At 41.7% G+C, this 27,070-nt stretch overlaps 2 protein-coding genes across 7 annotated transcripts in view; both read left to right on the plus strand.

Annotated features, from left to right (window-relative positions):
* sap30bp (SAP30 binding protein) overlaps positions 1-4,052 on the plus strand; it is a 37,914-nt gene extending 33,862 nt beyond the window's left edge. For all 4 annotated transcript variants that reach the window (XM_069194482.1, XM_069194481.1, XM_015356745.2 and 1 more), the window contains 2 exons: positions 1,641-1,725; positions 2,839-4,052. In XM_069194482.1, the coding sequence (XP_069050583.1) occupies positions 1,641-1,725; positions 2,839-3,017 (264 nt within the window). In that variant the 3' untranslated portion in view covers positions 3,018-4,052. The remainder of the gene's footprint in view (positions 1-1,640; positions 1,726-2,838) is intronic.
* A 6,424-nt stretch (positions 4,053-10,476) lies between these two features.
* Positions 10,477-27,070, plus strand: part of itgb4 (integrin, beta 4) — a 47,999-nt gene continuing 31,405 nt past the window's right edge. The window contains exons 1-8 of one of the 3 annotated variants that reach the window (XM_015356532.2): positions 10,477-10,736; positions 13,899-14,291; positions 23,898-23,983; positions 24,423-24,505; positions 25,470-25,565; positions 25,926-26,130; positions 26,506-26,602; positions 26,861-27,032. In XM_015356532.2, the coding sequence (XP_015212018.1) occupies positions 23,905-23,983; positions 24,423-24,505; positions 25,470-25,565; positions 25,926-26,130; positions 26,506-26,602; positions 26,861-27,032 (732 nt within the window). In that variant the 5' untranslated portion in view covers positions 10,477-10,736; positions 13,899-14,291; positions 23,898-23,904. The remainder of the gene's footprint in view (positions 10,737-13,898; positions 14,292-23,897; positions 23,984-24,422; positions 24,506-25,469; positions 25,566-25,925; positions 26,131-26,505; positions 26,603-26,860; positions 27,033-27,070) is intronic. The other 2 variants (XM_015356534.2, XM_015356533.2) reach the window with 2 other exon arrangements.

Below are 27,070 nucleotides of genomic sequence, written 5' to 3' on the forward strand. Positions count from 1 at the left end.
GACTAGAATGGGTGAGAAATATGCCCCTTCATTTTCTGTTCGATAACTGTAATCTGGAATCTTAAGAAAGCACAGGGCTGCGTTCACCTGAGCCATGTCATTACCAGACTGTGACTGGGAACTCCCAAGTATCAGTGTGAACAGCCAAGCGCAGCCCAGACTGGCAACCACAGGCCTTGGTCTGGTCAGGGTGTGCTCAGCTTTCTGCACAGCAGCAATCTTCAGGACCTGGCCAAGCACCTGAAAGCTTGTGTTGTCTGTAAGAATCCCATCGCATCTGCTATCACTGCTAGCCTTCCTGTAAATCACTATTCATGTGTCAAATGACAGGTCGACTAGAGAGCAAGCACAAGATCCCATCCTTCTGGGCTTGCTGTGCAGCACATTTACACATTAGCAGTTTTTTAAATGTTTCCCTTAAATGTTGTGCTTCCGTGATTAAAGAGAATTAGATCAAGCTAGGCAGGATAACTAATTATTCAGTTCCACTTATGCTTTTCTTTCCTGAAAGATAGTGCTTTTGAACTGGCTTAGCAGGAACCAATCGCAAATACAGAGTAAGAAAGTGCAGGTGAAAGCAAAGGCTGGAGGTGTTATGTGGGTAGCTCAGGCTGCACGCTCCATGCAGCGGAGTATTGACTTGGGGTTTCAGGCCAGTTTTGAAACTTCCTCTGCGAAACAGCCGTGAGGGGACAACTGCTTTGTTCATGAAGTCCGTAAAGTCATCTGTTTTACTCTGGTATTAAACGTGATGGGGCATCAGAGGACGTGTATCCATTAATCTGCTTTGAAATGCACTGGAATGATGGGACTTTTAGCACCACATTTAGACATATTAAGACTTTCTATATTGACACCAGTGTATCAGGCTTTATTTTGTTGTCTGAGGGAAAGGCACAGGTTTCAGCAGGTTCCTAGTAACTGTTTAATATCAATAAGATGTCATCCAAATTAAATGATAAACCCTGCAGCAGCAGGTTTCAACAATTCCCCTATTAATGACATGCTGAGTCATCAGTTTGCTCACAGAGCTGTATAAGAGGGCGTTTAAACACCAGAGAACATTCCAGTTGATATGTGATTAAAGCTTACATCTTCGGGTTAATAAAAGTGAACAGACTTCAAACCATGGGTGTGTCCTCACAAAGAGAAGCAGTTTAACTGATCCAAGGGATACAAAAGATAATTGTTTGCAGAGTGTAAAATTCACCTCTTGGATGTTCTGTTGCACCACACTCAGAAAAGGGCAGTTGACTGCAAGGCCTCTCGGCTTCTGCCCAGTCTGTCAGCCACTGGCTGCAATAAATGTCCACTGGCTGCAGTATGTCTGACTGTGGGGGAAAATCATTTGGCAGTGGGACCTACAGATGTACACATAAAGCAACTGAGTGTCTGTAGTGACAACAGGGAATTTTACAGATGTACGTATGACACAGCTGAGTGTCTGTAGTGATGACAGTGAATCTTACAGATGTTACACCTGAGTGCCTACAGTGATGACAGTGAGTCCTACAGATGTGACAGCTGAGTTTCTGTAGTGAAGACAGCGGGTTTTACAGATGAGACATAGCTGAGTGTCTGCAGTGGCGACAGCGACTCTCGCAGTTGTGTCTGCAGTGATGGCAATGGCTGTCTTTCAGATTGAGTTTGTGACGGGCACCAAGAAGGGAACCACCACCAGCTCCGCCTCCAGCACCACCAGCACTGCCAGCACCACCGCTGCAGGTACATGACTTTCTACATTATCACAAAAACAGCTGTGATTCCTAAAATTTAACTTCAGTTTAAGGATACTGATTTATTGTTGTTTGAGTAGCTGGATTAGATCTCTGGACCAGTTAGCTGATAATGGGCTATGTTAGTCTGAAATAACTGAGCTTATATGCCTTAAAATCAATCCAGCATTATTGAGCCTTCCCTGGGAACCACAAACAAAATAGTAGCAACCACTTTTGGCTTTGAAAATATCCTTTTTCAACCACATAAGCTTGGTAGACTGTACATGTTATGTAATTTCAGAAAAGGTGGTGAATGAAGTTTACGATTTAATACATAAACCAAGAGGTTTATTGTGGAGTAGTGTCCTTGAATACAGATTCCCTTCGCTCCTTTTACTCCAGGATGTAGTGTCCTTTCAGTAGTGCTTGTTTTATGGATGGGTGTGAATTGATCACACTGTGTCATTATCTCAGATAACATTAATATCACCTTAAGAATATGCACAATGCCTTCCTCTCTTAACCCTTCCATTCGACTCTTAGGAGTGCGGTAGTTTGTGAAAGTGATTTTTCCGTGCTGGCAAAAAGGCAGGCTGATAACTGCTCCTGACCATTCTTTCTTTACAAGGAAGAAAAACTTCTCAATTTGATCTGCATTAACAACTAAACAAGTTGCGTATAGACATAATACATAACACAAATATAATACAATAAAAGTGAACTGCCTAATAAAATCGTCATAAAATTTTCAGATTTTGATTTGAAATTTGATTGCCATTCTGAAAAGGAGATTCAAGTGTCTTTTTTGGATAATGATAAAGTAGGCCATAAGGCTTAACTAGCATGTTCCTGTAGAAATTCTCTCAGACCACAGTCACACACACACATTCTCCAGCAGCACAGCTGGTACCGTGGGTTTACATTAAACCAGTGGCGTCACTCGTCATCAGCATCCGCCTCCGGCAACAGCAGTTTGTGTGCCGGTAGGATTGGTGCTTCTTTTAGGATTGTCTTTTGTGGATCCCATTTCTGTAGAACATCTTTGTAATTATATCCATATATTTATTGTCTATAAATCCATCTCATAAGTGTCTTTATCCCTCTCTCTCACTCTCTACAGAGGCCCAGAAGCGAAAGAGCAAGTGGGACTCAGCTGTGCCAGTGACCATCGCCCAGCCCACCATCCTCACCACCACTGCCACCCTCCCTGGCGTCGTCTCCGTCACCACCACCGCCAGTGGCACCAAGACCACGGTCATCTCTGCCGTGGGAACCATCCTCAAGAAGGCCAAGCAGTAAGGGGGGCCTGAATCCCAGAGCGTTGGTGCGGACTAGCTTGCTGCTGATCCTGGTGGAAACTAAAGGAAATGTTCCCGTTCCTTCCCCTGTTCCCAGCTGGAGCACTGTGACAATCTGGAATCTTAACCTTGAACCTGCGCATGTCCTGAACTCCCATGGGAGAATCTCACGCTTTTTGCCTGATCCAGCTGCTGTGGTAGCAACTCTTGATGGAAGTCCTAAAATAAAGGAAGTCTAAAGAGAAGGTCCGTGCTCTAGCTTCCACTGGTAGATCTGTGCCCTATTGCATAAAACACCTTAAACCCGAGGTCCCCAATGTGGCCACTGCATTCCAGCAGAATTTCAGAATCACTGGATCAAACTGTCTTGAGCCAGAGGAATGGGTAAATTGGTCCTGTTGAATCTGAAGCAGACCAATCTAACCTTTTCACTCAAGACTTCTGGAAAATCTGCTGGATTTCAGCCCTTGAGGAAAGAATAAGGGAACACCTGCATTAATTTATTCCTCTTTAGGAAACATACGTTTCCAGGTGTTGCACAGAGCAGTTGATGTCAAATTACCACAGGAATCCAGTTCATGAATCAACCAGATCAGTCTCAGTTGTTCTAGTAAGAAGTAGGGTGTAGACTATTAAGAGAAACTTAAAAGGTTTAGCTCCCTATGTACATTAAAATTCTTTGTATTACCCCCCAAAATGTTTTTGTAGCTTTCTACAACTTCAATTGCCAAGGCAAAATGGCAGTTGAACCTCTGCAGACCCAGGTAGAAAAAGCAAGGCTGCAATACTGTAGTGGTTTTACAGTTTGACTGTTCACGCCGTGATGAATGATAGCTTCCATCTCCAGCTGTAATTTTTTCTGCTCTGCATTTGATGCTGTAATTTCTAAAGAACTGGCAGAGAACTTCAGGTGGCCGCAGACACTGCGACAGCACTTTCCTGCTCCTGGGAACTTTTTATGACACAACTGTGAATCAGTGTTTTTATACTTGTGTATATATTGGGGTAAGTGGGAATAAAAGAGGAATCCTCATCAGTCTCACTCTCATCTTCTTTTTGTATCTGTTTAGCTCTAGAAATATTCTGTGGTTTATTGAATTTGTTAACCTGGGTCCGATGAGTTTATGCTGATGCAGTAGTGCTCGGTCATATCCCATTATGTTTCTGTGGAGCATTCTTAACTTTTCATGGGCTCAATTCTGTAAATCCTAGACATATAGTAATTATAACATTGCTGTGGAATTCTGAAACCCAATATTTATTACAGGGATGGTGCTAATTTCCAGCCCTGTCCTTCTTTTAAGAGCTAAAGAAACATCCAGTTGCAGAAATGTCTAAATTGAGGGGTTCAGTTCGCTAAGTAATTAAAAGCTCAGCAGGACTGAGGTTTAGAGCAGGCATGGTGCTCCAGGCCTAGTTGAAGGTAAGAATGTTATTAATACTACCATTTAATAGGACATGTTCTGTTACCAATATGCAGAAAAGACAGACAAAATGCACTAGTAGATAGAATGTTTTCTCCTTTAAAAGGTCTTTCTGCTAAATTAAAAGGTATCCCCTTGTTTTTTGTGTGTCCTGATTTGGTTAGTAGTGTGTTGATTCTCACCTGCTTGTCACTTTAGGTTGCCTATATTCTAGTGTGCTTGTTCACAAAGCCTGATGTGCCAGTGCTTGTGCCCCCTACAATCAAGAGCTTAGCATAAGATGTTTTTCCAGCTGTCTGACAGCCATGCAAAGTGCTGTATTTGTGGTAAGAGATGGCCTAGATGCTGAGGCAGTGTGAACAGCATACACCAAGACCGTATGTATAAATATAATACACATATACTGAAAGGTATGCTATCATTGTGAAAGGTGTACTGCTGTCAGTCAAACAAATGCCCCCCTAAATCACTATCTTTTTTTTTTCCTCCCAGTTAGGTTTTATTCTAAGTATCACTGGCTTATTCACTTTTGTTACTATAGTTCATTTATAAAGTGAAACTTACAGTTGAGAATTCCAAACCGGAGGTGCAGAATGTATTGGATAACTGCAGTGTTCAAAGAGACCAATGTGCAAGTGTTGGTTAATCATCATTCTTTGAACTTCAGTGTTCTGAACTGCCTGTATCCAGTTTCATGATATTAAGGCTTTTCTGCCTTGTGGTCATGGAAATGTACTTGTCATGCCTGTACTCTTGTCTTTAGTGTACGTGCCCAAACCCTACCTCTCTTGAATGGCAACACATGCCTGGAATTTGCAGCATTTTAGCTGTAGGCATAATCTTTGACAAAGTAACAAATCCATGAGAAATCCTGTCTCTATAAAACCTAAATCACAGGGTCCATTAAAAGAAAACAGTTTTTCTGATTATGAGCTGATTTTACAGAGCTGTGAATCTACTGTCTGAAATCAGCTGGCCCTGTTGGAGTCAACCTTTCTGTGTTAAGTTACCAAGTTCAAATGAGAAAATGCTGGACTGAGACAAGTTAGTTATTTTGAAACTTCTCTTCTCGAGAGGCTTTCAACAGTGTACCTGATACATTTGTGATTGTAATTTTATTTTATTCTTCCTACAGTAAGGAGTGTTCAAAACTGTGATGTTAGGAGCACAGGCATCTGTGAAGAGGGGAAAAAGGGACCTAGAGCCTAATGTAACAGCCAGTCAGCTCTATGACAGAAGGTGGATAGAATTAGCACGGTGGGAGTTCTTTTCTGACTGTAATTAGAACCTTTTGGTGAGAGTGTGACTTGTGGAATGCATAGACATTTCTGCATAAGTTTTGTGACCCACCACCAAGAGAAAAGGCACAAGGGACCCTCCCCAAGAAACAAAAAGTACGCAACAGGTGAGGTGAAGAAGATACAAGTAGCCTGCCCCCCTCCCCTTCATACTGACAAAAAATCCCAGCTGGTAGATGCATATTTTGCCACAATACTCCACCCATCTGACTGCAGGTGAGGTGTCTAGATCTGATCTGACGTATTCCTGCCCGCCTGCACTCAACTCCACTGAGCACAAGCTCAGCCATATGCTGTCCAGGTGGACACTTGATTTACTCCGTCTCCCCTGCAGCTCCTGCTCACATCTGCTTCCCTTTAACGGGGTATAAGAGACGCCGGGTTCTGAGGCAGCGAGGGTCGAGAGGCCATTTCGGCTGGAATCGGAGAGAAAGGCTCCTTCCAAGACTGCGTTGCATTTTTTTTCTCCATTTTATTGCTCGGAACATTAGGTTTTGATCTGAATTTTTCTTTTTTAGTTCAGCATGATGTGGTTGAGCAATTAAAAAGTTATTACTCCTCTGCAGTTTAGACTGGTCATGTCTTGCTGCTGCAGCCTCTGTGCTGCACTGGGGGAAGGAGGAACTTTGCATGCAGTCATCTGATGCCCAGATGTCCAAGCTGGTTTATCCTTTGACACTCTCCACAATGCCTTCAAGGAGAGTGAGCACTGATTACAGGTGATGCATCTTTCAGGTGACACTGCATGCTTGCAGGCTGTTTTGCACGGCAGACCCAACAAAAACCTGTCTAGTATTGTGGCCAGTGTAAGCCCACTTTTACATCGCTGGCTGTGGAATCCCAGCAGATGTTGATTAATGCCTTAGCACAGGTCTGAACTGATGACATCCAGATAACAGAGCTCATATTGCACTCTTGCTGGGGGCCTTTAATCACTGGCCTCCAATTAATACATCAATAAGGGAAGAGGAACAACATCAGTGCAGTCTTCCTTTGGGTCTAGAAGGAATGTAAGAGTTTGGCTCTATGAAGAGTTAGAATATTATCCTTTTCTCTGTCTCTTTAGCTCTTGAAGTAGCATTGCCTGTATTTATTTCCTTATGAATATGCTGGTCATTTTCTTCACTGTAAACGCTTGTACTGTAAGAGTCACATTAAGTTTAGAAATATTTATGTTTAAGAACATGTAGAGAAGTAAAATGTTCCCTTTTAAAAGCTACCTCTGTGGGGGGGGAAGAAAGGGCATAGATGATGAAACCTGAACTCTTTAATTATTGAGCAATGCTAAAAGTCACTTGGAGGTTCAGTTTCTTAGTAATTCCTGTTAAGAACTGTAAACATATTAAAACATTAAGGGATTTGAGGACTTGTCCACTGATAAGGAAGAGAGATCACAGCGTTTGGGAATGTCCGTAAACTTTGTGTACTTGCACCAGAGCCCTTGCTGGTAGGTAATGGGTTTAAGTCTTAAGTGAGGAAACTATTCTTGTATAACCCAGAATGTTCAAGTATATCTGGTTTTATAAGTAGATACCACAATGTCTATAAAAGTACAGGTAAATGAAACACCTGTACATTACTGTGGCAAAAGCATTATCCCAAAATGATATCTCGATATCTACATCTCAGTTCCATTCCATTATTGCACTTGTATTACCTCCAGCTGAGACTGTGACTAAATGGTGGTGGTGGTGGAGGTATGTCCCCATTACCTGTAAAGCTCTTTGAGTGGAGTGTCCAGAAAAGCGCTATGTAAGTGTAAGCAATTATTAATTATTATTATTATAAATACTTTCCTCCAGTTCCAACAATTTTTCATAGCATTGAGATGTAGGGATTGTTCTGGACTGGCCAATGGAAATTTGTTTCCTGCTCCCCAGATAACTTTAAAGGTATCACCATCACTGAAAGAGTCCATTCATTGGAAATATAAACAATCACCTGGCCAGTAGGTCACGGGACAAAGAAGCAAAGACTGAGAGTTCATTAGTGAATAAGCTGTTTCCAGAACCTAAAGATCCACCACAGTGACACTGTATTGGTGTGACACACTAACACAGAGTAGCTGTGAGCTGCAGGCAACATGCCTGTTGTCACTGTCCTTGATCTGGTCCAACCCAGAAAATGTTCCGTATGCAGTGCAATGCCAGACATATAGAGCAGACACAAACACATCTTTATCTGATAAGCTGGCCTCATGAGGCAGGACCTACTGCAGGTGAGCATACAGAAGACTGATATTTATGGTATTGAGCCTCACATACTACAGGACTGCTGGATGATTGCTCTGTTTCAGTGAGTTTTAACAGGACATGTACTTTCAACATTGTGAGCTGCACTGCCCAGTTTAGAAGGTACTGAGCAGACACACAGATTGCCGTGGGTGTACTGGGCAGTACAGTGGAATGGTGGGCAACACTACTGCTTTAAAAATTCTAGGGTCCTGGATTTGAGTCCAGCTTGAAGTGCCTTTCTGTCTGGAATCTGTTTCCCAAGTTATCCAGCACTTATGCAGGTTAGTTTTGTAAATGTATCATTTTATCATTTTGCAATGTACAGTATACTATATGTTTCATAAATGTTGTCCCTTTCCATTGGAGTGTTCGAGTGGGTGTCTCACTTGGGAGTTGTGTTTCTATTATAACCAATGGTGGCTATGAGACTATCGAGAAATACAACCAGATGACCACAATGGGCTGAATGACCTCCTCCTGTTTGTGGTCAACCTGATTTATGGGCAAAGGCCAGCCCAGGCAGTGATTGATGACTGTGATTAGTCCTTCAGAGGATGAAAGGGATCATGTACTTGAGAAAACTCAGTGACTTTCTAGTTCATTTTACTGCTAGTATTCCATTTTGAGAAGAACTGAAGTGGAGCCACAGAGTGTGTTCCTTCCAGGCTGTGAGATGCAAGGTGATGCTTTACAATCACAGAAGCTGCATGATGGTGGGCACCTCTGGCAAGGACTGGGCCATGCTTTGCTGTGATGGGAGAGTTTAGGATTGCCCTTTCACCTCTACCCGATGCTAATCTAATGCTATCTCTGCTTACAGTTGCCTCTTTACCCTGCATTCCTATATTCCTTCTTTGAAAGCAATTGGTTGTCGATGGCCACAGGCTTCAACACACGTATCTACTCTACGTGGAATGGGATTTTTATTGGAGACGGCTGTTTGGCTTTGAGCTCTGCAAAACATTTTTAGATGGTAACTTTCCACTGGCTTCGTGCCAGATCAGATCCACCCTACGCCCAGCCCCTTGCCATTCCTGCACAATGGATAGCAGAAGAGAAATGTAGGGAAAAAATGGCACTTGAACAAACAGAACCTTTCTCCAGCCTGTCTTATCTGCTGCTCTCTCTCTTCTTGGTTCTCTCTCTCTTCCTCCTCCATTCCTCTGTCTGTGCCCCAAGGTTCTGTGCAATTGAAGATCTCTTGATGTTTATCTGATAAAAAGGTGTGTTTTAATTTTTTATTTTCCCATTTTGCAAGCTGATGTTTTGAAGAGTTAGGTAAGCCTTTTTACTCCAAAATAATAGGATTCACATTTTTTAAAGTTAACACTCCAATATATTACTTAAATCTCATTTTTATTGCAGGACTAAAACAATTTGCTAACTTGAAAAATAAACAAGAAATGTGATACTATCTGAAATAATCATGATAAAATAATAAATCATCTGAAATCCATCTTTTCACTCTGTGATACTTTTCATGGTTTAGGACTTCTGAGCTCTGGTAGAAAAAAAAAACTTGCTTTTCCTTTGAGTTTTTCCAGATGAATTAATTTAGAAGAACTTCTGACTTATAATGATGACCAGGAGACCCATTTATATAGCAGGGCATTTAATAGAGGCTGTGGGTTCAAGTCTCCATTGAGGACTCTGTTGCTGTGTGTTGAGTGAAGTGCTGTACCCCAGTATTTCCAGGCCATCCAGCTGTGTAAGTGGAGACCAGCATTGCTGGGGGGTAACCCCTGTGATGGACCAGTCTTGGTGGGTGGGTGGGGTGCTATGTACTCTCTAGTCTACTTAACACTATGGAGACCAAGATGAGCTCTTGTATGGATTTAACCTTTGACCTTATTACTTTGCTTGATGGTACCATAGCAATGTACCACCTTTCATCCACAGTCCTCTGATGTGGAATCCTCATTCTTAACCGCTACTGCTGGTGCCTTTACTTAGTTTCCTTGGTTACACAATAACAAAGATGGTGGACAGATGGTGAAACCAAGCTGAGATCCACCAGGTTTAAGCTCTTGAGATTGTGTTCTGCTTGGTTCATGCAAAGGATTTGGCTAGATCGTTGGGTGACATCCATCTGTCGCCAGGCCTCCTGTCTGACTACTTGTGGAAGCAGTTTGGGGAGTTTCCAGGTGGACATTTCAAACCGGGCTAAAAACTGTAATACAGATGCTTGACTTTTGAACTAAAGAACACTAAAGCATAAAAAAAGACTTTTGCGCTTTCTTTTCTATTTGCATGGTTTGATCTTGCAATTAATTCTTCCAACTTGCATTCATCCAACTATCCATTCTTCATCTCAGAGCTTCAGATAACACCTTTTCTTCTCCGTTTCTTGCCTTTTCTGTTCTGTACTCCCGCCTCTCTCCAAAATGCCGCTGTGCAGGGCGCCTATTGCACATGCAGTTTTTTTGGAGTTGAACTCCAGTGCAGAAACAAAGCCCCACGAAGGCCATTGAATGAGTTCAGTGATCTAAGAACGTGTCCGATTGTCATGGAAATTGTACTTCGGTTGCCCAGCGCAGAGGCCGGAGAGAGAGAGTGAGGGATTCAGGGAGAGCGCAGGCAGAGAGGCTGCAAACTTCAAACCGGTTTTGACCTTCCCCGAAGACAGGGCCATAATTCACGCTGACACAATGTAGATCCATCTTCCCCGCGGAAAGAATGCGTTTCCAGTCCCCCAAACACTTTAACTGGACGGTTAGCATCGGGGTTTGTGAAAAACAGGACATCCTCCTGTGCAAGCCGTGAAGTAAGTGGATCTTTAAATATGCGAAGCTGTAATCTCGACAACATTTGTCATTATCTTTGATTAGAAGTACGTTTTTTTTTAATCATGTCTTGAGAATTTCATGAGCTTTTAAAAATGCTAGCACTGCGTTATGTGATGCGCGCACTGTTCTGGAGAACGGTGTCAGAACTTTACCGCACAGGAGCGAAAAACGAATTGCATTGTTTTTCTTGTTAAAAATGAAGAAAAAATATTTTTCTGTTTTCTTTTTTCGAATACCGGGAGGCTGCTGCAGCCGAATCCAATGTCAGCGCCAGGCGCACTATTCGAGCTGTTGTTCTCTAACGCACTGGAGTGAAACAAGTGGTTTTGAAAAATCTCATAGGATTGCCGCCTGTTTGCGTTTTTCTTCTAACGGTATTTACACCAATAATTTAACGATACAGTTCCATATTGCAAAAACATCATGCGTTTGCACGTTGCTGAATTGAACTGAATTGGTTTTGTGCCATTTGTGTATTATTTGTAGACATTATTATTATATTATTATTTTGTTGGTTTGTTGCTGCTGCTGCTGCCGATACTTGGCTTATTACGATTAATAGCAACAATATTTGCAGTTACACAGGAAAAAAATGAAATATTCGTTCTATAATTATTATTTACAATTATTTGCCCTTTTAAAGTGTGTAGGACACAAGGGAGTGTGTAATAAAATACAGCACCGTCACAAAGCAAACCATGAAGATAGTGCTGTAGTTCTCTTAATGTTGGTCTTCTATTCTAAAATCCCCCAACGTTTGTTTAATGCTCAGTAGTCTCTATTATTTGAATTGTTTACTACTGTGGCATTGAAAGTCTTGACGTCATTATTTTCTTCCTACGTAAACTGCAACATAATTCTTGCAATATTGTGCAATACCACCCTCCGCTAATTGTTAGGAGATTCGGGAATAATGATCTGATTTGATTTGAATAATACGCTCTGGGACTGGGTAGGGTGTGCTTCGCGCAATTTTAATGCTTTTGGTAGGTTTACATTATAAAGTCAAGCAATCACATTAAAACGGAGAAAACAAGTGTGAAAAGCTGAAATACCGAAGCACGGAAAGTGATTTGTCAAGAAGCCACTTGCAGAGAAACTTCGCTTGCTTGGGCTGAATGGCGATGGCTGAATCCGTACGTGTCTACAGTGTAGAAGTGTATTCCGCGCGCAGTCAGGGGAACTTTTCGGGAGAGCCTTTTCGACAAGCACTCAAGAACTGTGTGTGGTGTGCAGATTGAGATAAATAGAGTTGTGCACATGAAATCCGGTAGGATATTAAGGGGGGAGATAACGAGCTACGTTAGAACAAATAAATAGGAAAGCGCTTGAATTTAATATTTTATCTAACATTTGTGGAAAGCGTGGTGGCTCGGTGGTTAGCATTGTTACTGTACCTTGCAATGTGTTCAGCTTCCTACCTGGGGTGCTAATTGCATGGGGTTTGTATGTTCTCCCAGGTAGCCTGAAATGTGAGAGTCACTTGAGTCTGCAGGGAAGTGTGATAAGACAAAGGCCCTGTTTTGGTAAATAGAACATGTGCCTCACAGAGGAGTCCCTGGAAAGGGCTTTATTCAGGGAAGGATTGGTCACTGCCTCGGGGGAGGGGGGCAGGGCTCTAGCTTTTAGTTGTCTTGGAAAAAGAAATCCTTTCCCTTCCCAGTGTTTTTGATAAAAGCCCCCCTTTCCAGATTCCTCCATGTTGTTTGTGTTCCGTGCTGTAAAGCACTAGAATCTATCCTGCAGTTCAGTCACACTCGGAAGGTAACGGTTTCCATTACAGAAAGCCATTGTGAGCCATGAATAGAAATAGGGATTCTAGGTCCGACTCTAAGGCCCTAACGGCAATGACAAAGCATGGCTTTAAACATGACCTTTCTTACTCACGATGGTCTGGCCCTTTTCAATTTCTGTCCACCTAGTTTGTGTGGCGTCTTTGTGTTGCTCCAGAAATGAAACCAACTCCTGAGGCAATCACTATCACAGAAATAGACACACGTCTGGAAACACTGTAGTGCATCATACTGCTAGCCAGCACGGTAGTGACTTTCCAAGAGGACAGCTCCATCCATGCATTATCAGAAAACGTCTCAGTCTGGTGAGGGTGGCAGCTAGCCAGAGCCTATCATAGAAGCATAGGTCACAAAACAAACCTGAGAGCACACAAGCGCTCCACCCCTGGACGGACACCAGGGTCCAAAGAAAGGGACAATTTACATACTGTATACCAAATTGAAGCTAGCCAGCATGTCTAGGGAGGTGGGAGGGAATTGGAACACCTGGCAAAAACACTGTGAGCAGAGGGAGAACATGCAAACTCCACACACACACACAGATTACTGAAACCAGGCTCTAACCCTGGACATTGAAGCTATGGGGCAGCAGTGCTCACCATCATGCCTAAGTCAGCAGCATGTTTGAATCTCAGGAGAGCCCTGAGATTGTTCTTGTCATTTCTGTTTCACAGATGAATAAGAATGTCAGAAGTGCTCGACAGGCAGTCTGATGTCTCTGCTTCTTGAGACTGTTACAGATGCATGTTTTTAAAATGTTGAAAACTGTCATAGCAATACACATGCAGCCACAGTGGGACAGTACATTGTTTTCTCTGTAAAGTACAGAACCAAAATGAATCAGTAGTGAAAAAATGTAATTTCACATTTTGTGTATCAATAAACAATGCCATTTGCTGTCAGGTAAGAATCATTATCCATTGAATCTGCACAACAACAGTACAGTTTTTCTTTAGACCTTTTAAATCCATTTGGGGTTTCAAAAACAACCTTGAACAATTAAATAAACCCCGTCACCCTCAAAGGTATTAAATCTAGAAGAGCTTTGGCTCACTACAGCAGAAGTGCGCAACAGGGAAGAAGGGATTACTGATTTGCACGGCTGTGCCCTGTTCTCCGGGAATGAGTACGCTCCGCATGCAAGTTTTATGCCTCAGCGGCTGTGTGTGTCTTTGGCCGGGTGTGAGCAAGTGCATGTGTGTTAGTTTACCTCGCGGGCACGGTTTGTTCTGCCACTCCTTTTGGGTGTGGGGGGCAGGGCCACTGCCTGCTCCGGTCAAGCCCATGCAGGTGTGCCTCTCTGGGAGGAATGTGGACGCCCACTTCTTATCCTTTTTTTTTACGCAGAAGAGAGAGAGAGAGAGGGACCGGCGACTACTTGGGGGCTGCAGGTAAAAGCAGGCTGCGAGTTCGGGCCAAGGGAAGGATCAAATCGCCACACTCTGCTGTACAGGCCCTCTCCCTCTCTTTCTCACTCACGCAGCTCTGCGAGAAGGCAAAAAATCAGTATTTGATGTGAGGGGCTGCTTAGAAAAGGGGAAAAAAAAGACACAAAAAGAAAAAAATCCGACAAGTTTGCTACAGGAGAAGAACTGGGAAGTTTTGACACTTGAGAGCAGGTGGATAAGCTGTGCTCCGGATAGCAAGGGAACAACTTCGGAGAAGATTCTTTCCTTTATCACTTCTCTTCCCCTGTGTACTGGACTTTGGGAAAAGGATCGGGAAGCAGGACACTAAGAGGTTTGTGAGTTATTTAATCTGTAACCACAGTCACACTCTTCGGCTTTTTTCTTGTGTCTGTGCCAAGCCATGTGAGTGAGCACACCACCCTTCGCTGTGCCCTGCAGAGGTAGATTATGACATTGCTATCTTTGGAGTGTTCTAATGGCCCAAAGTTCTAAACTGTATCCCCAACAAAGCCTGCATTGTTCACCTGATTAAGTGTTCGGCTTTGACAAGCTGTCCTCTGCTTTTTTTCTTCCACTTCTCCCCCACCCTGCTGTTGATAGTTAGGTGTGTGCGCGAGAACAGTTTAGGACAGAAAGCATTAACTCTTTTCCGCCCTCAAACTCCCTTGCTGTGCGGTGGAATTTAATGTCCAAGGAGGCAGCTTATTATGGGAAGCACAGAGCATAGCATCTCCAAACACTGACGGTGTGATCATAAGCATGCTAACAATTCAGTTCTGCAGACATTTGGGAATAATACTTGTTTTTGGCTGATGCTTTTGACTTTGGTGACTGACTGTTTAATAACATAATTGCTTTATTCATCTATGTGAAAAGGAGTATTAGATGCTTGAATGTAACTTCTCTTAAGCATATTGCTTAGTAATTTGCAATTAGTGTGATTAATAGGAACAGACTGTTATACATATTTATGGCAGTATTTTTCATACAGTATTTGCTAAAGAGTGTGAAAATATATTAAACTGTATATACACTTTACTGGGAATGGAAGAACAAAAAGCTGAAATTAGAGACAAACATGCTTACACAAATTGTGGATGTATCATTCCTGTTGATATATGGTTTCAAAAGAGCAGGTAAACACACATCTTTTGCTTGATATGTAGAGGTACATTTTCAGTTTTTGAAACAAATAACTAATATTTCCTTAAGCATGTTTCACTAAAGAGCTATGCAGCAATATCAGGGCTAATGAATGCTTACAGCTTACTGTATATGCAAGACTGAAAAACTTTATTATAGGTTAATGAAGGCTTTCCTTTAGAAAATGGGGAAACTCATTTACACACTGGCTGTCTCAGGAATCAAAGGTTTGTAAATTGATCTGGAGCAGGAATTGTGCTGTGAGGCTCTAGTATTAAGTTGGCAGTTGTGTTCAGTTAGATTTCTGCTTGTGGCTAAATCATACAGAGAGCAGATTAGAAACGGAAAATAGATTCTCCAAATTTGGGATCTCCTTGACCTAGGATGTTTAATTTTTGATGACCTTTTCTAGGTTTTGCATAGCATTCACTGTGATCAGGTAATCTGGAGTCCACAGTTGTCTCCCATTCTGCCTACCGCTTTATTTCAGAGTTCGGCTGTAGATGTACTGTTCGTAGAACAGTATTGAAGAAAAATAGGATATCAACTTTCAAAATGGCAATATGGGCATATAACCAAGTTCAGTGTTCACATTTTGTCTTTAAGACGGCAACAACCAAATTAGTCAAATCAACTCTGTGTTTGTAAAAGCATCTTGGCTTTCTCATTTAGTAAGTTTGCAACCTGTGATTTTATAACTCAGTGAAAGGGAGTAGGCCAACTGCGCAGTAGATCCAACGTTCATTACACAACGCTAGAAAGGTAGAAAGGTGAACCCGGAGAGGTAAAGGAGGTAAATGAGGTAGATGTGGACAGTGATAAAATGACCCCAGTCTTATTCTTCATGAGTTTTAATCAACCAGTTGAGGTTCCCTTTCTGACCACACGGTGGGCCTATAGTCCAGACACCCTGTGATGGAATATGGGCCATGTTATTAGAAGAGTGAGATAGAATTGGACGGATAGCTTTCAGCTGCCCAGAGTATTCTGGGCTTTGCTGTGCCACTGGCTCAGAAGGCAGACGTTGTGAAGGGCAAAGAAGCACAGTGTCCTCACTTCCCCTGTGGACAGTTGGTTTACGAGCAATTAGCAATTCCAAGAACGGCCATCTTATAATTGTCAATGTAAAACAAAAAAAAAAGCTCAGATTACGTCGAGGGTTCCTCTTGGATAACAATAGCACAGTGCTCGTGTAAATAATATATTGAAACTTCTAAAATGGAGGTTAATACTTTTTTCTGACATATCAATGCTCAGATTCAAGCTTGATTTAACAGAAAGTTTGTTTTAACGAAATTAAGAACAGCTTTGTTCAATTCTGGTCCAGGGGTGCTATCTGTGTGGAGTTTGTATTTTGTCCCTGTGTTCTTGTGGGTTTCCTCTGGGGGCTCTGGTTTCCCCTCACAGTCCTAAAACATACTGGTAGGTAAATTGGCTCCCTAGTGTGAGTGTGTGAGTGGCTCCCCCACGACCTTGAATTGGAAGAAGCAGTTAAAAAATTGATCGTTGGATGGAAGAACAGTTTTGTGAGCGGTCAAATAACGAGCACATGACATTTCAGTTATTTGTGCATGTACATAGCTTAAATATTTCTGGTGTTAACCACAATAACTTGGCCTTGTTTGATGAGAAAACAAACATGACAAACTGCAGCTGGTTGAGTTTTCCTGGTGTGCCACTCAACATATAAAAAAAGTGCACCCACATCAGTGTAGGAAGATGCGTTTTCTGTAAGTTTTTAATTTCATCTGTGGTCTGCCTATCTTACAACAAGCATTAAATAAATACTAAAAATACTAAAAACTATAATAATCCAGCAATATCTTTCTACTATTTGACTAACGCCTTCTTCAAAGGCAGCTTTTGGGTGCCACAATAAAGGTTTTTTAATATTTTATTTGCAGAATTAAAAGAATATCAATTCAGTTTGGGCATTCAGTAATAAAAAAAATCAGCTGCATTGTACACATTGCAGAATAAAAAAGATCACTACAGTACGCGAAGCTCAAAAGGAACTACACTGAAATAAGAATAACACAGCAGTAAATACACAGGGGTGGAGACACTCATCAGGCGGGGTCCAAGAAGAGCAGCAGAGCGGGAGTCTGATCTGTCACATTCCCACCACGGTCATTGCCAGACCACAGCGCTGCATTACCACCCAGCCTGACACAATATCAGTGTTGTTAATCACAGAAGAGACAGGGCTGCGACCCTACCCACCTCAGGATTGCTCTGCTCACAGGGGAATTCTGTCTGCTCACTTGAAAGTCACATCCCAGTGCCGCCACATGATTCAGTTCCCTGGGGTCTCCCAGTAGAACATTATTTAAAATGAGTCACCGCGGTCTTTGAAACCAGACCCAAGGTGTTGTTTTTTTTGTGTGTGATGGCTGTTTATGTACCATTTCAAGGTGGAGCTGGTGTTTAGCTTAGTGTGGCACTGAACTCTGGGCTTCCTTTCATTGTGTGCTGCTTTCCCCCCTTGCTGGAAGAGAGAAAGGGAGTAACTGCTTATGTGATGCACAGTATAGAACAGTAAGGAAAACAGCAAGGGCCCTGTTAACTGTAGAAGAATGGCTCAATGACACAGTAATAGTACTGAATTAAATCATTTATGTTCTCAATTCCAAACTTCCTTCTTCAGCCAGACATTGAATAGGCATTGAATAGGCTGTTATTCCTTGTGATCATTTGTAAAGCACTGTAGAACAGGGGGTTCCAAACACTACTACATGGAGGACCCCTTTTTTGAAGCCATTTTTATTACTTTGGGTGCCCATAGTTTATTAAAAACATTAAAAGTGGTACTGTTGGGAAATGCATAAATAGCCTCAGTTTCCCTTAGTTTTGACCTAAGTGTTCTTTGAGATGAAGACAGATACAGCTCAACACTGTATCCAATACTATAGATGAGGGAAAGAGTACTCATGTACATGATAGGATGTATAGGATTAACAGTAAGAAAATGGATGGAATTACATTATTTAATGTGTTTTACTCAACCTGACCTGCTATGAACAGTCTACATATTCCTGTAGCTAAGAACAAACCTGATCACTAAGTGAGAGTTTTGGATTGGCTGGCATATCTGAGGACACAATGGGCTCTCCAGACCCCAGCATAGTAACGACTGCTGCAGGGGATTTTACTGTGATTCACATTGCTGTCAGTGCTGCAGCCCAGCAGTAAATACACCTGTAATGGTTTGTCTGATATTTTGCAAAGCTTTGAAAAGTTTAGGAGGACGATGATTTTTTTTCTCTTCCAGTTTTTGTATCCTTTTGTTTGATGTGAAATTTTGAAAAACAAAATTGATTGAATTTATTAAATTATTTTTATTGGATACATGCGGTACATTTTCTCTTTTCCTTGACTTCTATTTGAAAGGGGAGGCTATTATATAAATTCCACTGCTGTGTTAGAGTTGACCACTCTTGCCCTCTTGCACTCGTGTCTAATTTCTAGTCACACAGACTTTGATTAGCGAGAGTTTTGGGTTTCCACCAGTAATGACTGTTTGCGTAAAAAGTTTCGGTAATGAACAGGTTCCCTGTAAGAGTCTGCTGACAGTGTTGTTTATCATTACCCAGCCACAGTTGAGTGTGACAAGCAGCCGCAAGTGTAGAATGCAGCTCAGTTTTATTGGTTTTGGCACCAGAACAATAACAGACACCTCAGAGAGGTGCCCTTGCTATCAATGCAGAAAAACAGTCATTCACATCTGCCACAGTTTTGCATTCACACATTTCATCATTGCTTTGCCGAACCTGTGTACGTGCTTTGTGATAACCTGGTGTTGTTTCTGCTGAGGTTGTGAGTTGCTCTTCTGTGCAACTTATTATTTCAGCAAAAGAACATTTGAAAAAAAGCTTCTTCTCTAACTGACATGCTGAATAACAATAGGAATAATAATAAGAAAAAAATCTTTATATATACAGTAGTAACTTCACCCACCACTTAATTGTGAAAAATAATGATTACACAGAAATGGTTCTTTAAGCCATGTTTCATTTTAAAAGTGTAGAATAAAATGTTTAAACTTACAAAGTAAATCCTTAATAATGGAAACAAAATCAATCTGTGGCTCTTCCTCTTTCGTTATCTGTGGGTGCTGTTGGCAAGATTATTCCTAAGCCTGGGCCCCTACAGACAAACCAGCTTTCTACACGACGCAAGGAAAAACAGGAAATTCATCAGCAAGTTATTTCCAGGCATCTCCTCCTTACACAGGGTCCTCAAAATTTCCAGGTGTAAATCACACCCAGGTGTGAGTCAACAATGTGCTTTCATTGCTGACAAAATTGTAACGAAGTAATGAAGTAGCAAAGAGTAATAATCAGCAATGAGACATGCCAGGGGTAGCACTATGTGCAATATGATCAGGGATGGGTGATACTTGCTTTAATCAAGTTAAAGCAGCCTATGATTAAAATGGGAGTGGGTCTGAACTTTCCGGTAATTGATAGATAAAAGTGGTTGCAAAAATGAATTACTTATATTTATGGGTAACAAGTTTTGATTAGTGCTGAGTACCAAGTGCAAAAGCACCCTAAAAAAATTGAATGAAGCTGGTACAATTCAGAGGTAGATTTCCTTTTTACTGTTGGTCATGCCCTACTGGTAGAATCTGTACCCCCACATCCTGAGTCAGTGTTGAAGTTGTGTATCATCTCGGTGTTACAAAGATAAAGATAAAGATGTAATGAACATGAATAAAAGGGAGTCCAGAGTCAGAGATCAGAAATGTCCTTGGCTGAGGTTTATACATCAAGGTACAGAGACAAATATGAGTGTTTTGTGTTTCCACACAGTGTGCCCAACTTGAAGGAGGTCTCTTAGTTACTGTAGGGTGTGGACTACCGTGTAAACCAGCTCATTGCCTGTCTTCATGGCGTTAATGCTTCACACACAAGGGACGTGCTAACTGACCAAATTCTTCCAATTTGGGTTGTTACAAATGTGTATACTTTATATAATGTCTTTTTTTGGGAATAGAGACATTTTGTCTGGACTGATCTCTTTATATAACTTTTAAAATAAAGACTTGGGTTTATGAGGGATTTGCTGTCCACTTGTCTGTGAGAAAACATGGTGTTTTCCGATATTGCAAATTTAATTTCCTGTCCAAACCTGCAGCAGTCCTTTCTAATGTTTCTGTTTTCTGAACTCGAATTTGTCTTCCCGCCCTGGGCACCACATTTGTGTTACAAATGTTGAGTTTCCGAAGTACTAAAAAGAAAGGATCTGAAAGGATCTCTTTACTACCTTAAAAAGTAAAAGTTGAAAAATCTCGGCCACTAAATGTGCGTACTCTGTGTCTTAGGAAATAAAAGCAAATGTGCATAGCAAATGAAAGACTTGGAAAAGTATCTGTTGGCTGCAAGGCACACAGCAGTTATATTTCTCAAAATGTAATTAACCTACAAGTTCATACAACCAACAGTGCTTTACATGCTAACCTCCAAATTGTGTGCTTCCTCTACCTCATTCAGATTTTTTAGGGTTCTGTTTCTCTCATTCTGGCATACTTTCTTTATCTGAAACTCTGTGATACTCTGCCAAGGGAAGGTTCTCGTGCTTCAAGAGTACCTTTGTTTCAGTAACGAATGGCAGTACGAAAGAGCTCCTGCTGAGGTGGTGTTGAATGATAATCATCCATTATCAGAAAGTCACTTGCTCCTGGTAAGAGTCATGGCAACTGGGTTTCTATAATACAACAACGAGCTCTTCTACGACTTCTAATACGAAACATACTAATTATGTTAGTGTGATAATAACTGCTACTAATTGTAGATGTTACAGTGGGGAGCTGTGTCAGCATGCACTGGCTGCAAAGGAACAAGTAAAGGTTAATTCCACGCCGAAAAACAGAAAGAACGAAAACAACACCTCGACTGCCTTCTTTAGGTGTCACACCAGCTGAAACATTATGTTTCTTTGCAACAATAATAGTAGTAGTGTACCTGAACATTTAATTCTCTCTCTTTTCCCTGTGTGTTGTAAATGACTGTATATAGTCAATTTTTTAAAGACATTTTTTTAATGTCCGCTGTTTTCACGCCATTAACACTTTAAACTTTTTGAACAGCTAATTCAAGAGCTTCTGCCTACTGTATGATTGCACTAACAAGTGCAGTTGTCTTAAATCTGTCATTGAGGACTCACCCACCTCCAGACTAGATAAACATTTTATTGGCACTTCACTGTGTCACCCAGTTGCCATTCAGGGCTGGGCAGCCTGGTTCTCTGATGCCGGGGTAGCCTGTGGATTTTCTGAAATGAAATACGAGCGAACAGCTTGTTTTTCTGCCTGGGAATTTGATTTCAGTGTTGATGCATGCCAGGTCACTCTCGCCCTCCAAAGACATTCCAGCCGGATTGCTCAGGCCTGTGGGCACTTCCTTGCTTCATTTCAGACCTGTTATAATTGACACCTGACCTCCAAAAAAATGGTGCCTTTGCTTCAGGTGCTTTGAGCAATAAACTTGTGATAGAAAGCAGATGCAAGTAATAAATGCAAAGAAAAAAGGCATACCTTTTATGACACTGCAGTTCAAGAGGTCACGCTGCATCTCCATGTTGAAAAGTCTTTTTTACCTAACCCCCCTTAATAGTGAGATTATAGACTGAAGGGTCAGTGTTTGTTTTCTGAAGCCTGTATTCTTATCAAAATGAGTGAAAAAGAGCTTCAGAACTGATGTGTGAAATTACCATTATTGCTACGCCCCTCCTGTCTGATGACTGTGCGGTTTCTCTTTCAACTGGAGAGATGAAAGCAACCCGCTCCAACAGCACAGGTGGCTTAGATTTCATTGTAGTTTACAGACGAATAGCAAGGTGTTTATGTAATGCAATGCAATCCATGATTCTTCATTTGGTAAGACAATGGAAGAGGCAAGGTGTTCGCTTGCTATTTCCCCATGAGAAAATCGTTTTACTGAGTTATCTGGGGTTATCTGCAACAAATTAAAAGAAACAAACTTTGATCACTGGTGAAAGGGCAGCCAAGTGAATATGGGTGACTGTATAACAATATATTTCTCTCTCCACATTTCCAGTTTGGAAGTATTCTAAAATCCTTTAGAGTGCCAGAATAACAACTAACATGAAGAAGTGGTTTTATAGACGTTTGTAAATCATGCATGGCACAGACTTTGTTATTCATTAACAACATAATTCTGAAACATGGGCACAGGAGCTGGGTTTGTTAAAGAAAACCTTTTTTAGTCATTTGACACCAGTGATTGGAGAAGTTAACATGCTATACTCTCGCCCTGATGCTCCGTCTGCCAGTGCTTGAAGGCCCTGGCAGAACAGCACCATTATACAAAAACTTTCCAGAAGGATGGGGCAGAAATGAGTCTGAATATCAGAGTATCAAGGGGAAAGAAAGTAAGAGCACCTGATCTTAATGTAGCCAAAACAAAGTGAGAGCACCAGCCACCCCAGGGCATTCTTAGTGTAGGTGAGAGTGGCATTTATAGGGGCAGATTCATTCATTGTATTTCTTTTCGCTAGGCCACAAGACTGTACAGGCACTGTGTATGTCACTCTATTATAGACCCATTTTATATTTTGAACTACACGCAGCCGTTCATGACTTGACTCGCTTGAAGTGTGCTTGATGTTATGTAATAAAATCTACCCATTTTGAAAGAAAACATGTCCTTTTTAAAAATCATACACAGCTCTGGAGGAACATGAGCATTGTGAACATTCTGGTGGCCTGTATCTGCGCTGGTGTTTACGTGACTAAATAATACAGATGGGTAGCTGCGTCAGCATGCGTAGGCTGCAAAGGAACAAGTAATAGGTTTATTCCATGCTGAAAAAAAGAAGAAAGAGAACACAACGTTTCGGCCGTGGAGCCTTCTTCAGGTGTGTCACACCTGAAGAAGGCTCCACGGCCGAAACGTTGTGTTCTCTTTCTTCTTTTTTTCAGCATGGAATAAACCTATTACTTGTTCCTAAATAATACAGAGCTGATATATTTAAATAACTCCCTGATCTTGGTATTTTATTACGCAAACTTAACTTTACTGAAATATTCATGTCTAATGCTCTATTTAGAGTTCCAAATATTCAGTGTGCATTTTAACAATCTGCATCAATGGACATTAGGCTTAAAGCAATTGTTTATATTTCAAAAGAGAGTTTAGCAAAAATTTCATTTTTGCTGGTCTGCATTCAAAGGAAATTTCGGTGGGGAACATTTTGAGCTCTCAGCATGGAAAAGGGTTCTGTGGATGAGCAGCTGGCATTTTTACCTCATGTTTCAAAGCTGATCAGGCTTTGATTCCCTGGCTCTTACTGTCAGCAGAAACTGCCTCTTTTGTTTTCAGTGGTTATGCACTTGTTTCTAGTTAATTAGATAAGTAGTCAAATTCAGTAAGTGATAAGTGGGAAAGAATGAAAGTTAGGAGTCCCCAATGTCTGGCAGGAGCTTAGCTTTTCTCCCCAACAGTTTCAAGTGACCATTCCTGCAGGCTCCTGTTCTCCTTTCAGAACTGAGGAAATTAGCCACCTCCCTGATCTGCACGTACCCATCCGCCAGAGGCTGAATCAGGAAAATTGTAGACTGGTGGTGGACTTTAAAAAGGTCACACAATTTTAAAAAGCAGTATACTGTATACTATGTTAGAATGAGAAGGTAGAATAATTCTTTACAAAGCTATATTTAAAAGACTCAAAGAGGGAGCTTGGGAGCTCCTGTATGGTGTGACACTTGCTGTGCTCTGGCATTAGCGGGCGAAACTGGCAAACCTTTCTGAGTGTCTGTTCTTATTTTCAGGAGGGAGATGGAGAGATGGGTTCTGCATCTCTCTGTGGGGATGGTCCTCCTCGCACTGCTCTGGACCACCACTCACGCCAGCAGAGGTAAGACACAGCATTATACCCCTTCAATAAACTTGCACGATGTGTTTCTTAATGTTTCTGCAGCTTTTGGTACACACAAAATCTGTTCTGGTACAAGAACTCTGTAATATCTGCACCTGATATCATATATTTCATATTTTTATGTGGTTTTGCCAGTTTTGCTATGATTTTAACATGCATTGTTCTGCACTGGGCTCTGGGAATGTGGTAAACTTTTCTAAGGCATGTTTGCTGTAGTACATCAAAACCAGTTAGTAGTTCTAAAATCCTATATTAAATTTACCAAGAGAAACTTTCACAAAGGATTCCCAAGGAAAAGAAGATATTCTATATTTCAAAATCGACTCCTTTTCTGCAATGCTTATAATACCAGCAGGGGCCCTCAGACTCAGGTTTCAGTGTTTCTGACCTCTGACTGTCCTGGATCTTTTCTCTTCAGTCAATCACTGCCTGGCAGCTCGGGCCACCACCTGCACTCAGTGTATCCAGTCTGGGAAGGACTGCTCTTACTGTGCTGATGAGGTAGGACCTTCTGTCTCTGTGCTCTTGCAGCCTTCTCATTTCAACTGTCTCTATCACTGCAGCTTGAACAGTTTTTAAGTGTGATAGAAATGTTTGTGTTTGCATTTGGAATACAGCTTGCCTAAGCAGCTCAATAATTGCCACACTTTTCTAACACCTGAATCCATCAGAGCTCTGGCCAACTCATCATAGCGGGAGTTGATCTTTTTCAGTCTGATCGCTCAGTGCTTGAAAGCTCAGCTGTGTCTGTGTGTCAGGCCTGGCATACATGCGCACGCACCACTTTTTTCTCCAAGAATTCCCAAAAGGCAGGGTTGATACTTCCAAACTTTCCTTCCTTCTGCTATTTTTCCTTCACGTGCAACTCACATGATTCTGTGACTCACACCTCAACACTGACCCCAGCGAGTCCATGGCATTGTGAACAGGAGCTTCGAAAGGTCCTATACCTGATACCTTAATGCTTTTTTTGCCCTGTGGGCCTGCAGGCAGTGTGAAGCAAGCTCATCCTCACCCTGTGCTCAGACTCGTACTAGGGAAGGGTTCATTAACATTTGTTGTTTTCAAATTACCATCTAAAAAGGACAGAAATTCTCACAGTCCACACAATATTGAAAGGACCTTTGATTTTAAATATCTTAAAGCTTTTGTGCAAATGAGCATAAAAGGAAAGGCAAGAGATTAAAACAAAAACAAATTAAACATAAACCATCTTGTCAATTTTGCAGATTCTTTTCAAAAGGGCATTCCGTAGCCTTGCTTCATAGTTACCAAAGGCCCTCCAATGATTTGATGTTAATGGTTTAATGTAATTTGATTTGATTGTAATGATTACTCACTTGAGACTTTTTTTGGCCTGTCTTGAGTGGGTCTAGAGTACCTACAGGTAATTCAGTACTGGAACCAATAGGCTAGTGCATGCTTGTGCACTTGCTTGTTACTGACTGTCCTTCTGTGTGTCTAGGAATTTAAACAGCCAAGATGTGATCTTTACAATAACCTGGATGCAGCAAGATGCCAGATGATTATGAGAGCTGAGAGTGAGATATCCGTCCAGAGAGTAAGTGCATACTCTTCCTGTCATTCAGTCTGTGCATCTAACACAAGATGTCTACATCATTCACACTTCACTTCATAGCCTTCAATATCATATTACCAGACTGATTGCTCTCCAGACAAAAGGATATATGTGTGCTTGCCTACAGCTGTTGCCTATTTTCTGTCTTTTTATATACTGAGGTTTTATTCAAATTCCATTTGACCTTGGTTTCAGCTGTAGTCAACATTATTCAAGTCATTGAACTGTATCCTGTGGAGTTCTTGTGGAGTCCGAATGTGAATGGGATTAAGCCATAGCTCTTAGATTTGTCAGAGTTCTAGCTAAGGAGCCTGGGCCCTGGCCCTGCCTGTCTCCTGGCAGAACATGAAGATCCAGACCAGTCTGAAGCAGTCCCAGGTGGCCCCCCAGCTCATGTCAATGCGGCTGCAACCTGGCGAGGAGCAGGAGGTGGAGCTGCACGTCTTCGAGCCCCTGCAGGCCCCCCTGGACCTCTACATCCTCATGGACTTCTCCAACTCCATGTCGGATGATCTGGACAACCTGAAGAAAATGGGAGACAGCCTGGGTGAGTGAGACTGTCAAGGAAGGCCCAGAGAGCCCCAGGAATTCTCTGGAGTGTTACAACAATCCGTATAGCAATACATCTCATTTATGGCTTTCATTTGATCAACAGCTGCTGTAATGTCATCATTAACACCAACAATAAAAAAATAATAACATTGGATAGGAAAATGCTTTAATTAAAGATGATAACATTTCATACCGTTCTTTTCCATGGCTAAGTAATAGTTTGTGAAAGGGGTTTGTGATTTTTATGTATACTGTAATTTTGACTGTCCTCATTACGTATGAGAATGAGCTTTAAAATCCTGGTAGTCTTGCTTCACTGCGTCCTTAACATTTTTAATGGTTACCTAATGGCGGACATTTTCTTTCTCAGCTAACGTGGTGAGGAACTTGTCTGAAGACTTTACCATTGGCTTTGGGAAGTTTGTAGACAAAGTCACAGAGCCCCAGACTGACATGAGACCCCAAAAGTAAGTACAACTCTGTACAGTTTGCAATGAGGACATACTGTATGGTTCACATTTGAATGCCAGCAATTAATCGAAAGATTTTGAGATGAATTCAAAACCAATGACAGCCATCACAAAGGAATTAGCACATGATTTTCAGACACAAGTTTTGATCAGAAACGTTAGATTGTTTCAGTTTTGGGATGTTTTCACATTATTTGCAATGGGCAAAATTGTGTCACACGCTATTTGATGCAAATGTCTGCCTGTGCTCTCCAGACTGAAGGAACCTTGGCCGAACAGCGACCCTCCCTTCTCTTTCAAGAATGTCATTCGCCTGACGGGTTCTTCCGAAACGTTCAGGAAAGAGCTGCAGAAGGAGCGCATCTCTGGCAATCTGGATGCTCCAGAGGGTGGCTTTGATGCCATTCTGCAAACTGCTGTCTGCAAGGTACACTCACCAGGCTGGGCAATCCTATCATTATAGTG

This window comes from Lepisosteus oculatus, chromosome 9, assembly GCF_040954835.1.
Source record: "Lepisosteus oculatus isolate fLepOcu1 chromosome 9, fLepOcu1.hap2, whole genome shotgun sequence".
NCBI classification, from domain to species: Eukaryota; Metazoa; Chordata; class Actinopteri; order Semionotiformes; family Lepisosteidae; genus Lepisosteus; species Lepisosteus oculatus.